We start from the raw sequence: 12,875 nt of genomic DNA, 5'->3' as shown, positions 1-12,875 counted from the left end.
GCTCACACTGTTTTCCTCTTCCTAAGCTCAGGCGATCCACTCACCTTGGCCTCTCAGAGTACTGGGATTACAGGCATGAGCCACTGTGTCCAACTCTACAATTTATTTTTAAATAAATTTTCTTCCCAAATAATATGAAATCACTTATTAGCAAATGTTTTAATTATTATTAAATTATTTGAAAATTATTAGATGGTCTTGGAAAAAGAACATGGCAAAAATTAATTGAACATATTACATTCTTTGTTAAGTTTCCATAAAGCCATTAATTACTAAAAATTTTATAACACTGGCTATAAACATAACCATTTAACTGTCTTCATAAATTAATTCTTGATTAATATATATAATACATTAACATATTAACTTGATTGTAACAAGATACTTAGAAACTTAATTCAATTTCTTTTTTTTTTTTTTTTTTTTGAGACAATCTTACTATGTCACCCTTGGTAGAGGGCCCAGCAACCTCAAACTCATGGGCTCAAGAGATTCTGTTGCCTTAGCCTCCTGAGTAGCTGGGACTACAGACGCCTGCCACAATGCCCAGCTATTTTTTTTTCTTTGAGACAGAGTCTCACTTTATCGCCCTTGGTAGAGTGCCGTGGCATCACAGCTCACAACAACCTCCAACTCCTGGGCTTAGGAGATTCTCTTGTCTCAGCCTCTCAAGTAGCTGGGACTACAGGTGCCCGCCACAACACCCGGCTATTTTTTGTTAAAGTTGTCATTGTTGTTTAGCTGGCAGGTTGGGTTCAAATCTACCAGCATTGGTGTATGTGGCTGGCGCCCTAACCACTGACATACAGGCACCAGGCCTCAATATGCTTTTGTCAAAATTACCCTATGTTAATATTCATTATCTAATGAGTAAATAGATGGATTTAAAAATTCCTATACCTGGAAAGATGATCAAAGTCTATTAGGCAATGTTTGCCCAGTAGGAATACCTTGGGCAACAGGTAAGTGGAATACGATATATTTTTTTTTTTTTGTAGAGACGGAGTCTCACTTTATGGCCCTTGGTAGAGTGCCGTGGCCTCACACAGCTCACAGCAACCTCCAATTCCTGGGCTTAAGCGATGCTCTTGCCTCAGCCTCCCGAGTAGCTGGGACTACAGGCGCCCACCACAATGCCCGGCTATGGAATACGATATTTCATAAGTGTTTTTCTTCTGGAGTTATTTTTATATAACTCCAGAAGAAAAAAATCTGGAAATCTCTTCAAGAAAAATTGGAGAAAACCGTGATGCATCAGCTTTCCACCTTAACACGGTGACCTGTGTATCTCGAATGGCGACCTTCAGGTCTGCTCCTGCCCACGTGCGTGGCTGTTTGCACAATGGTAGTGCATAGACTAGAACTCCATTAGTACGTATTTCATCATGTTCATTTTTTACACCATGGAATCATTTGAAACATCTTTTCTGTTTCAGATTCATATAAAGGTACACACGATTGGGTTACATTGTTTGAGTTTTTTAGGTAAAAAAGTTCAACCTGTAGTTGAGCCCTAAAGAAGAGTCCACAGAGAGCATTTGCTATAACTTCTGCACGATTTTCCTACTTCCCAACATTGGGCTGCACCACATCTCTGTCACACTCACGATAGTGAAATCATTCTTTTAGATTCTGAAATATTTCTTTAAGAAAAATTCCCAAGAATGGTTATTTCTGAGGCAAACAGAGTGGTCAATACAATGACTCCAGATAGTCCTATGCTAAATTTCTTTCAAAAGGGTTTGTGACAATAAACCCAGTAATGTGCTTTATCCAGTCCCCTAATAGTCCAATAGTGACTGAGTTTTGACACTGAAAATTCCTTCTATTTTGTTTGGAAAATCCAGTATCACTATGATTTACATAGTTACTTTCCAAGAAATACAGCTACAGTGAATTATCTGGCTTTTAATATGTGATTATATAATATTTAAAACATTACGAGTACTGTGATGTATATTTTCAATGTGAATAGACATCTATTAAAAGGAATAATCTTTTATAAACTGTGACTTCATAAAATCATCATACTTAGGCTATTACGGCATTTAAATCCTTACTTGCTGCTATCTCCTAGTAATCTGCAACGATTTATTACAAATGCAAATTTTTTACCTTCTCTTTTCCTGAGCGAACATCTTTCCCACTAACAGAAATTCCCAGGAAATTTAATGTGAAATAGATTCAAACACTCTCCCCAAACCACAATATTTTAAATATGAATCTGACAAACTGCTAAGACTTTTCAATATATTCAAAAGGGAACACAGAGTTCATACTTAATGATAATCGTCTTTGACTGTACAGAACAACAATAAAGAAGTGACTCGTGTGTCTGCACTTGTTTCTCAGGTCATAAGGGTGCTGGAGTAACATGTTGCTGATGTCATGTGCACAGTTCACGATTAGCTCTACGGCTAACAAGATGCTCTGTACCAAGACCACGAAGGCTCAGGTGGTCCTTACCACCCAGCATCTCACTTAGCTCCTTCACTACCTCATCTGTGGGATAAACATATACAAACGAACGTGGCAACATAACATGAATTCTGGGATTTAATTTGCCCTTGGACTCCCTTGTTCAGCTTAGCTAACTGCCTGCACTCCATCAAACAATCTAGGCTAGATGTTTTCAAGATTAAATATTGCCATGTAAATAATTTCTATATTTTTCAAATGCTCTGATAAATACTAAAAACAGATGATTTCTTGAGATGATTATATTAGTAAACACAATTTACAGCACAGTAGTTGATATGACCCCAAGGAAAACCAAGGCACTCAGTTGATTTCACAAAAAACAGCTGCACAGAGATTATAAAAAAAAAGAAAAGAAAAGAAAGACTATACCTGGACACGCGTACATGCCAGAAAATGGCGTCTTCTGCATGGGCTTTCTTCTCTGTTCTTTTTTCATATATTTCATCATATATTGCAACAGTGTTATTTTATGAAGATTTGAAAACTTTTGCCTGACCAATAATACCAGAAAGTGAACTTAAAATTTTCAGAGCAGCTAAATTTAATTATATTTCCTAGTGAATATTTGGGGCATGTGCCCAAAAACTTTTAAAATGAAACATATATCTAAGGTAACATGAAAAGGGCCCCAAATACTTGGAATATTACGACAGAATTATTTCATAATTTTAATTTTTTAAACAAATATTTAGATGACTTTAAGATAAATAATTTTGTCTCTATTTAACTATTGAATCATTTAAACTTTGAAGCCTAAAAAAGTTTCCCTTTCATTAAAATAGGAAACTGAAATTGTACTTTGAATAACATAAATCTTAAATGCATGCCTGAGAAAAATTTTTAAAAGGTAATTAACTCTGGGAGAAAGAAAAAGAACAAGAGCAGGGGAGCTGAAATCCATTGTATCTTAAAAGCACTTTTTGTATGACTTGGAACTCAATGGAGTTTGCGAACCATTAACTTCAATTACACTGAAAACCCCAGACAAACCAGGACATTGTAAATCTCATTAATTTTAAACACATGGGGACCAGAATAAATGGACTTTGAATTAACTCAATCCAAATTGCCTAATATTAAAATATAATTGGTATTCAGTGGCTTTAAATTGCTTGCCAGTTAAAAAGACAAAATATATTGCCACTCTTAGGTTTATTACAATTTTATCTAGTTTTGAAGTTTCAGAATAATGTTCTAATACAGCAAAGTTCTGAGATTGAGAAAATATGGAAATTTCATTGATGTTTTCACATATTTTCATAAAATCTGGGGAGTTTTTTTTTGTCAAATTTCTACTTTTTAAGAGAAAAATCTAGTTTGAGTTGGTTAAACTGTTAAATTCCAAACACAGAAATAAAGACCAGTAAATATACCTCATGAGATATTAAATTTTGTAAAATTAAAATTTCCATATTTTTAAGTTTCATACTGCAATCATTTATATAGAGATGAGGCAAAGCATGACTTTAATACTGGCTTAACAATACAACTATAAAATAAAAAGACATACTGCTAAATCATAAGAATTACAAACGTGTTGCTCAAATAGCACCACACTTTATAAAAACAAAGAAAAGTTATTTTTAGAAATCTGCCATGTGTGTGAAGCCTGGTATTTTTATTCCCATCCACTTGTAATGAGTAAAGTAGCTGTAAGAAAATATTATTATACTTATTTTTATGTTATTTGTATCCACCTTTATAATGTTTGATTAGATTTTGTGTAAAATCTAATTGTTTGGAGGCAACGTTTCATCAAGAGTCTCTGTTATTAATATGTAGCATTCTAATTTGTAAGTAAGTATTATTAACCCCTATGGTAAACTGCCATGTATTCTTTGTACTTCCAATTTACATTTTTAGGTATCTATATATAAAAATAGATAATATATAATTTAAGCCCATCCACACTGAAAATCTGTAATACCCTGTTTTCCCGAAAATAAGACCTACTTACAGGAAAGATAAGACGTCCCCTGAAAATAAGACCTAGCCCATCTTTGGGAGAACACCTTAAAATAAGACACTGTCTTATTTTCGGGGAAACAGGGTACACACACTCACACAACATGTGAATACCTGAGAAAAAATGTGCTTTGAAGCCCTTCTTGGACACAGTATTGTCGGATTTGAACTCAATTCTCATGTTGTTGAACTGCGATGTGATCACTTCTGGCACTTCGGCGCCACAGAACTTGCCGTGTAGTTTGGACTCAGAGGAAAGACCACTCCAGATCTCCACGTAATCATACTTGCACACCTAGGGAAAGCCCGGCTGTCAGACTTGCCAGATTTGAGAATCCTGGATGACTGATATTTATTTTTGAAAAATGTATATTTATCCCTCTTTACTCCCCTGGAAGTAACTGGAATTAACATCTTAAAAAAAAAAAAAAATCAAGAAAAAAGTTCAAGTAGGAGGCAAAAGGCTTGAAGAAAGATAAATCAGAGGGGAATTTTCCTCTGGATAGGTCTGAGACATTTATATGCAAATGTATGCTTCATTTCTATGTATTAAAAGCATACTTTTCAAAAAAATATGAAAAGTTGAGGAAAACTGTAATGAATGCTGTGGAGAGAATAATGCTGATGGTTACAAGGAAAGCAACAGCTGCTGCCCTTTAAAAAAGCATTTTTATTTTTCAATAGGAATTATGGAAATACTTGTGGTGTACTGCTGTATTTAACACTGACAATCAGGAACTAGGAAAACACTTGTCATGTGCTTTTTTTTTTTTTGAGGCAGAGTCTCACTGTCATCTTGGGTAGCCACGGCATCACATAGCTCACAGCAACCTCAAACTCTGGGTCTCCAGTGACCCTCCTGCCTCAGCCTCCTGAGTAGCTGGGATGACGCACACACTCACCATAGCACCCAGCTAGTTTTTCTATTTATAGTCAAGATGGGGTCAAGCTCTTGCTCAGGCTGGTCTTGAACTTCTGAAGTCAAGCAATCCACCCGTCTCCACCTCTCAGAGTGCTTAGATTACAGGCATGAGCCAACTGGGCCCAGTTCCACTAATACTGACAACAATAACATGAAATTGGTACATTTAGTCTATGAAAAAATCACTAGCAATAGAAATAATCTCATCCACTGCAGAAATTAAAAAAACTGAGGTTCAGAAAATTTTATATAACTTGTCCAAAATTATAGATGGCATTGTGGTGATTAATAATGTAGCATTTGGCTTGGTCTGAAAAGCTACATTCTAATCAGAACAGCGCCATTACTAACATTCAAAGTGAAAGACATGTACTTAGTATATAACAAAAAAGGTCCTTTGCCTTTCAAACTTATTAAAAGGACTGCCATTCCTTGATTTCTCTGAGTTTCTAGGTACCGTGAACATTGCAGGCTTGCTGAAGAACTGCAAACACATAGAACTCTGTCTAGGGGGATGGAGGCAGGAATTTATACTAGAATGAGGTATTCTGATTCTGATTTATGTGTGATATGCTAACAACAATAAAATGGAAGAAGCTAAATGAATGCCAGGTATTCTTAAGCAATTTTATGACCACAAACAGATGTTTCTATACTACACTTTCACAAAGTTCCAGGAGGGCAGGTTGGAAAGAACACATCTTGCATGAATGACCCTATTACATAAATGTGTAATTAGCAGGATTTAACAACGCAGATGACTGAACCCTAGGGCATGATCTGTACTTTGAAATACGTCAACTCAAATTACTGGAACTTGTGATATTAATTAGGTGATAAATAAGCAAAATGCTTCTAGGAAAAATGAAACGCCTTTCTATCTGCTTGGTTACCACTGCCATTTATGCTTACAGAGGATTCTGTGCAGTATAAAACAATGTTTCCAAAGCTAAAAGATTTTTTGTTTTGACTTTCCTTTGGGATATCAATATAATAAATAAAGCAGTAAAGTTTTCAACTGACCTGGTGATTCTATAAGTCATTCTTTTTTTTTTTTTTTTTTTTGGCTTGGGACTTTCAAACAGCCAAGATATAGAACTATGAAAATACACAGAATTCTTCAACAGCTTTTCGCAAAGTAGCACCATTATAAATCAGAGAATTCTGGGCTGTGTTAACCAAGTTTGTAAAGAGCACGTCTACAAATGATGACAACCGCTGTGAGGGTAGTGCTTTCAGAACACAACACCCCATTTATAGAGAACCATTCACCCTCCTCCTTCCTGAATACAAACCTCAGGCCTTCTTAGAAATATCTACCAACTAATGAATCATGAGGACACACTCACAGCTTTAGGGAAAACTATGGGGGTGGAGGTCAGACAGTCCTGAGTTCATGTCAAACCACAGGACTGGTAGGGAAATTATCATTTTCAAAATATGTAGCTCATGCAAAAGTTTTTTTCTGAAAATATTATAAAAATTATTATTTTCATGTAAATATTTGCTTAAATTTGAAGTAGTCATTAAAGGAAAATGATACTTCACGTGGATAAATTATGCTAAAAGAATAAATTGCTGTCTTTCCCATCATAAAACTTACCAATGTTAACAATAACGAAATAATTCAAAAGGCTCCCTGAGCTCTAAGATTTTACAATTCTCTGATATATGTAAGTTCATCACATTTCAGACTTTAATTTCCTTTAAGATAACACAAAAGCGAGCTACTTCAAAATAACTAGTAAGAGATTAAAAAAAAAAATAACAGAAGTGCCTTGGCTACTAAAGGCAGAAATAAGGGGGTGGGAAATGTAAGTAAAAGAAAGAAAAGTGGACAAAAAAGAAGCAAAGATAGATATGTAAAATTTTGGTATAAAACCCACAAATATTACCAAAAATTAGTGCCCAAGGGGCACAGATGCACTTCCACTTCTGTTCTCACACCTCTCTGTAAGGGTTCAATAGATGTACATGAAAGACAACATAAGTTTTGAGTTAATTTTATCATTTGTAGAAGGGTTGAATCGTGTTTATGCTAAAAGTACACACAGGAAAAAGTTGGTGGTGAAAGGATGCAAAATTAGTCAGAAAAAGGAAAGAGAGCACAAAAGGCTAAATAGAACAGGGTGACGCCTGTGGCTCAAAGGAGTAGGATGCCGGCCCCACATACCGGAGGTTGCAGGTTCAAACCTGGCCCCAGCCAAAAACTGCAACAACAAAAAAGACTAAATAAAACAAATGTCTGCAACCTTTTCTCTGGAATTAAACCAGAGTCGACCAATCATGCAAAAGACATTCTTCTAAAAGTCCCCATTTCAGGCGTGGCATTGCATTTGAATTTGGTGTGTGTGTATTTAGCACACAGGGATGTTCAAATAAATGATTCCATTTGTTTAAATGTGGTTATCTGATAGAAACTGTACCTTTAGTGCTGTAAAGTAAACATGTGTGGTAAGCTCTATTCTGAAAAACAGCTTCGGCTAAATGCATCTTTTGCTGAGGTTAAAAAATTAATCATTATTTATAAAACATAAGCATAATAGAAAACTACTTATCTAATGAAAATATACCCATCTCCACAAGTAAAATATACAAAGTTCTCCCAAATGGATATTTTTGATATGACTCAGCCAGTGGATTTTGGTTTATTTTTTCTAGAAAAGTCTATGTGTAATGAAATTGACCCCAAATACTCCACAGTTCTTTAATAAATCAAGAAAATGGTACGTATTAAATACACCGAGTAACAACTCCCCCCGTGTATTTTCAACCTCCCCAAAAGTCTAAAATATCATCCAACAACCAACAAGAACCACAGCAGGGCAGAAAGGATCAGAAGGGCAAAGGGTGCCTATCCCACCTGCACAATTACATCACATTCTGTTTTCCCGTTTGCCAATTCGTTAAGAGATTTCCAAAACATGATAAAAATTAGATTTATTGTTCATTTACCTCATTTCCTTCCAATTCAAAAAACTCAAATTTCACAGAAATTCTATACTGGGTTGGAGCGACCACTTGCCACACACAGTTTTTATTTGGCGGGTACTCCTTGGGCCAGCCGGGGGTAGTGATGGTGCCGTTGAGCTTGGTAAGAAGTCCACCACACGCAGCTAAAAGCCAAGAAAAGAGAAGGGTAAATCCTTTTAATAAAGTCACTTCCTTCTTATCACCAAGCACCTCAGCCCCACTTATATGCTTTTGTAGCTTTGGAGGCAAATATATTATGCCTATGCTATACTTTAAACCATTTTGAAGTTGAGTAAGTAACAGAAAGAAAAGTAGGTCTCAGTTTTCTTATCTTTGAAATGGGTATAATTATATCTTGCAGTTCCTCGGCAACTAAAGAATTAGGAGGAAAAAATTCATTTGGGGAGAATTCATAATAGTGTTACGAGAATTAAGAAAAGGACACATGTAGAGCACAGTGTAGTCTGATACAGTAAGAACAAAATTAATTTATTTCCCCAAACTCTTTTCTTCCCCTCAAGACAACACCGTATTACTCGCAAGCACAATAAATTAAGGTAAACAGAATATATTTGTTATTCCAAAACTCTATTCAACACCTAATTTTCTCTCCCTTTTGGTGATCTTCTTAAATTTCCTTTCTTCCTTACTGACAGTGAAATTAGTAAAATCATGGTCTCCAAAAGCAAGCTGCATGAAAAGATGATACACAACTGTACACGGCTCATAATTCCTAGGTGGCCAAAAGTTCCTAAGATAACTGGTCCCATTATTTGCCTTTGGGTACATGTGTAGAATATATGTAAGTGAGTGTATATATGTGATGTTCATAAGTGCATAAAATATTAACCCTACCTTTACTTTCAGCACTTTTTGGTAAATTACTATAAATTAAAATATTTCTAATTGCCACACAGAAATAATAGTCATGTTACTTTTTTACTGTCTGGCATACAATGTCCTCTATTAAAAATACGCCACATTTTCTGTATAACTGTGTCTTTTTGTATCCTGGTATATGCAGAAGATTGGTCGTCTAACAGGTGAGATGAAGATGTCTGAAAGGCAAACCTGAGTTCAGACTTTGAGGAGAAACAGGGAGTCTGTGAGTTTGTAATAGGTGAGCAGGCGTGTGACATACGTGCAAATGATTTTGGCACCGTTGTCATTTATTATATGCTTTATTAGGATACAATAAAGAGCAAGGTGCTCATCTCCAGAGGACTCACACTGTAGTGAGAGACACCACAAGTAAACCAATGAATATGAGGGCTGACAATTAAGTGCGTGAACTCGCCCTGGATAAAGTGCTGTACAGCCGGCTGCTGACGCTCACTGTGGCCACTCTGATGTGCTCCCCTGGAAAAGCTAAGCGCTGACGCCAGTCCAATCTTCAAAGCAATTGTGGAACTCTTTTTCCAGAATGACCGTCAGAGTTGTTCTTGTATATGGTATGGCAATTGAGTTCACAAACTCATCTTACAGACAGTGCTGTGAAATATGGTGCAGGCACTGGTGTCAGTGAAGAGCTTCTCCGGGGAGTGCTTGACGGTGACTGAAGTGATGTTCAGCAACAGGAATGTAGCCCTTTTTCTAGGATGAGTTCACAAACGTAGTTGTCAACCTCATACATAAATATAAATAATGTTAAATTGCTACAAGTTCTGTGAAGATGAATTCGGTAGAAATAAAGGAGGAAGGAAGATCACCCAACTGATTCTGTCTGCAACTTGAGATATGGCGCCTATAAAAGGGCAGAGTTGGGGAAATTCAACACAGCCAGGCTTAAATTCTGAAAGAAGAGACCACAGGTAAAGGTAATAAACAGTGTGCCAGGAACCTCGTTTTAGAAAGAGAAAATGCAGGGAACCGTGACAAAATATCCCTGTTTAACTAATCATTTATCCACGAACGCATGCATATTCCATTCCTGACTGTGCTGGATGGACATACAAAGGTGAATCCCACTCAGGACTGGTTACGTCAGTAAGAGACACTTAACACAGACCATGTTACGAAGAAGATACAAACCAGGGATGGGTGAACAGGTGGACAGATGGAAAGATGGAGGGGTGGAAGGATGGATGGATGGATAGATGGATAAAAATTTAGATCTACATAGATAGAAACATAGTTTTTGTATTAATATATATATAAACATAGTGGCCTTGTATCATAGATGGATTGACGATGGATGGATGGATGGATGAACTGATGGATGAACGGATAGATGGATGGATATATTGATGGATCGACGGAAGGAAGGATGGATGGATGGATGGATGGACAGATGGATAGACAGATGAATGGATGGATGGATGGTTCGTTGGAAGGAAGGATGGATGGATGAACAAATGGATGGGTGGATGGAAATTTAGACCTAGTCAGTGATTTCCAACCAGTATGCTGTGAGAGGATCTTAGGTGTACTGTGAAAATTTTTTTAAAGATCATTAATCAAGCTATTTTCAAAAAAAGTTCAGAGCACAGTATTTTCTTTTTTTAACTCTTTTTTTTTTTGATCAACATAATTTAAGGGTGCTATAGAAGTTTAACTGTAGTTGAACTGAAGTTTAACTGTGCCATGAGGTTAAAAAGATTAAAAAGGTTGAAAAACACTGATCTAGACAGAGATAAAACCAAAATAGAGATGTGTTAGTGGACTCATCTGTGTAAACAAGGTGGTCTGGTAACCACAGGGGAAGGACTGGGTTTTTTCCATTTTTCTTAAGTTTAGCAGAAAGGCGCTGTGCACACGTTATCCAGTTTTCCTCCAAGGGCGGCATTTTGCCGCACAGTGGAATCACAGCACCCGCCGGATGTGACAGCGACACTGCCCACCCACAGAAAGGACTGACCTTGAGCAGGAACCCAGGCCAGTTCGGCATCAGCTGAACTGAGCAGAGGACAGGGTGACCCTACGGGGGAAAGAGGACAGACAGAGACCGGAGCACACAGGAGGGGCAGCTGTACCTTCGCAGGCCCTGCGGTCAGGGCCCAGCTCGTAGCCCGGCTCGCAGGCGCACTGGAAGCTGCCCAGGGTGTTCAGGCACCGCTGCGCGCAGCCGCCGCGGTCGGGCCGGGCACACTCGTCCTCCTCTGCAAAAACGGCCACAGTTACGGAACAGAGACTTGGTTCGCATACAAGGGTGTCAGTGTTTTGAAAAATACGATGCTTCATGGCTCTGGGTAAACGGGGACAATGCGTGGCTTCAACAAACGCGTGGGGACAACGCAGACCCCTGGGGACGCACCTGCCAGCCCGGCCGGGAGGGCGGAAGAGAGAGGCCCGCGGGCGCAGCTGGCAGCTCCTCCTCTCAGACACGGAGCGCGACAGGGCGCCCTGGCTCAGACACCCTGCCTGTTTCTGTGAATCTGAGGACAGGTGTGGAATACTAAAGCCTAGAGTGTCTTAAGGATTGAAATAAAAAGACCTTCCTAAAAAATGTATAGCGTCACCTGATTTCACATTACAGTTTTCCAGATAGAAAAAGTGCTTTAAAGGAATGTGGCAAATGCAAATTAAAATAAAACCTGAAATTACTGAATAACTGGACTCTTTTTAAGTTGAAAACATTATCTCTTTTTAAGTTGAAAACATTGTTTCTCATATAGGCATTTTGGTCCATGAAATATAATCTCATGTTTTTATAAATACTATATAATCTCATTACATGCAGTAACATGAAACTAAATACAAATATATATTAAAGATATATACTACTTCTAAAAATGCCGATGGCAGTACACTTCATAACCTCACTCTTCAGGAATAACTTAAAATGAGTCAGGAAAGCAGTAAACATACTTTGGAGACATTATGCATCAGGAAAACATTAGCATTTTTGATAATTAAATATATAAATATCACATGAAAGAATCTTGAGAGCCAAATTCCTTCTACTGTGCGATACATACAGAGTCTGTTGAACATGCAGGCGCACATTTTAATGAACACTTTCAGTACGTGTCGTAAAAGGCCAAGTTTTTCCTCCTGTAAGGCCCAGGGAAAATCAGTATAGTGGAGTTCTTTACAGGAAGAAATTGTCTAGATCTCTATATCTACTCTAAATTTTGACATACACTATCAAACCCTTTATCCTATTCTCTATCATTTCTCCTATAAAAATTAATGCAATGCAAAATTTCTTACTGTAGAAAAATTTTTTTCTATAATGAAACAAAAATGACTATGAATTTCCTAAATGAAAATCTGATATTATTGTTTGAACAAAAATTGCCTTCTTATTACCTTAGTAACATCCACCAAAGATGGGGCATGAGAATAAACTACAATGTAATTAGAAAATTCAAAATTAAAGTGATCAGGAATAATTCTTTGTCAAAAAGACATTTCAGGTATCATATTTAGATGCTCCGCTGAGGAGATGCCAAATTATTTCTAATATGGGTGAATACTGTTCTGAAAGGAAACTTTGGACAATGCTGGCCCTGGCATCTAGAAATAACGGATCAACTACACATTTTTTTCTAGTTTGTATAACCCTCTCCTGGTTTTGCTATTCTATTTCATA

General features: G+C 37.1%; 1 protein-coding gene across 1 annotated transcript in view; it reads right to left on the bottom strand.

The window, feature by feature from the left end:
• TLL1 (tolloid like 1) overlaps nucleotides 1–12,875 on the bottom strand; it is a 255,849-nt gene that overhangs the window by 39,806 nt on the left and 203,168 nt on the right. Inside the window, 3 exon segments of the mRNA XM_053595813.1 lie at nucleotides 4,561–4,741; nucleotides 8,324–8,484; nucleotides 11,314–11,439. Of these exon segments, the coding sequence (XP_053451788.1) occupies nucleotides 4,561–4,741; nucleotides 8,324–8,484; nucleotides 11,314–11,439 (468 nt within the window).

Source organism: Nycticebus coucang, chromosome 6 (genome assembly GCF_027406575.1).
Source record: "Nycticebus coucang isolate mNycCou1 chromosome 6, mNycCou1.pri, whole genome shotgun sequence".
Lineage (NCBI taxonomy): Eukaryota > Metazoa > Chordata > Mammalia > Primates > Lorisidae > Nycticebus > Nycticebus coucang.
Note: the sequence above shows the minus strand (reverse complement) of the source record. Positions and strands in the feature narration are given on the sequence as shown.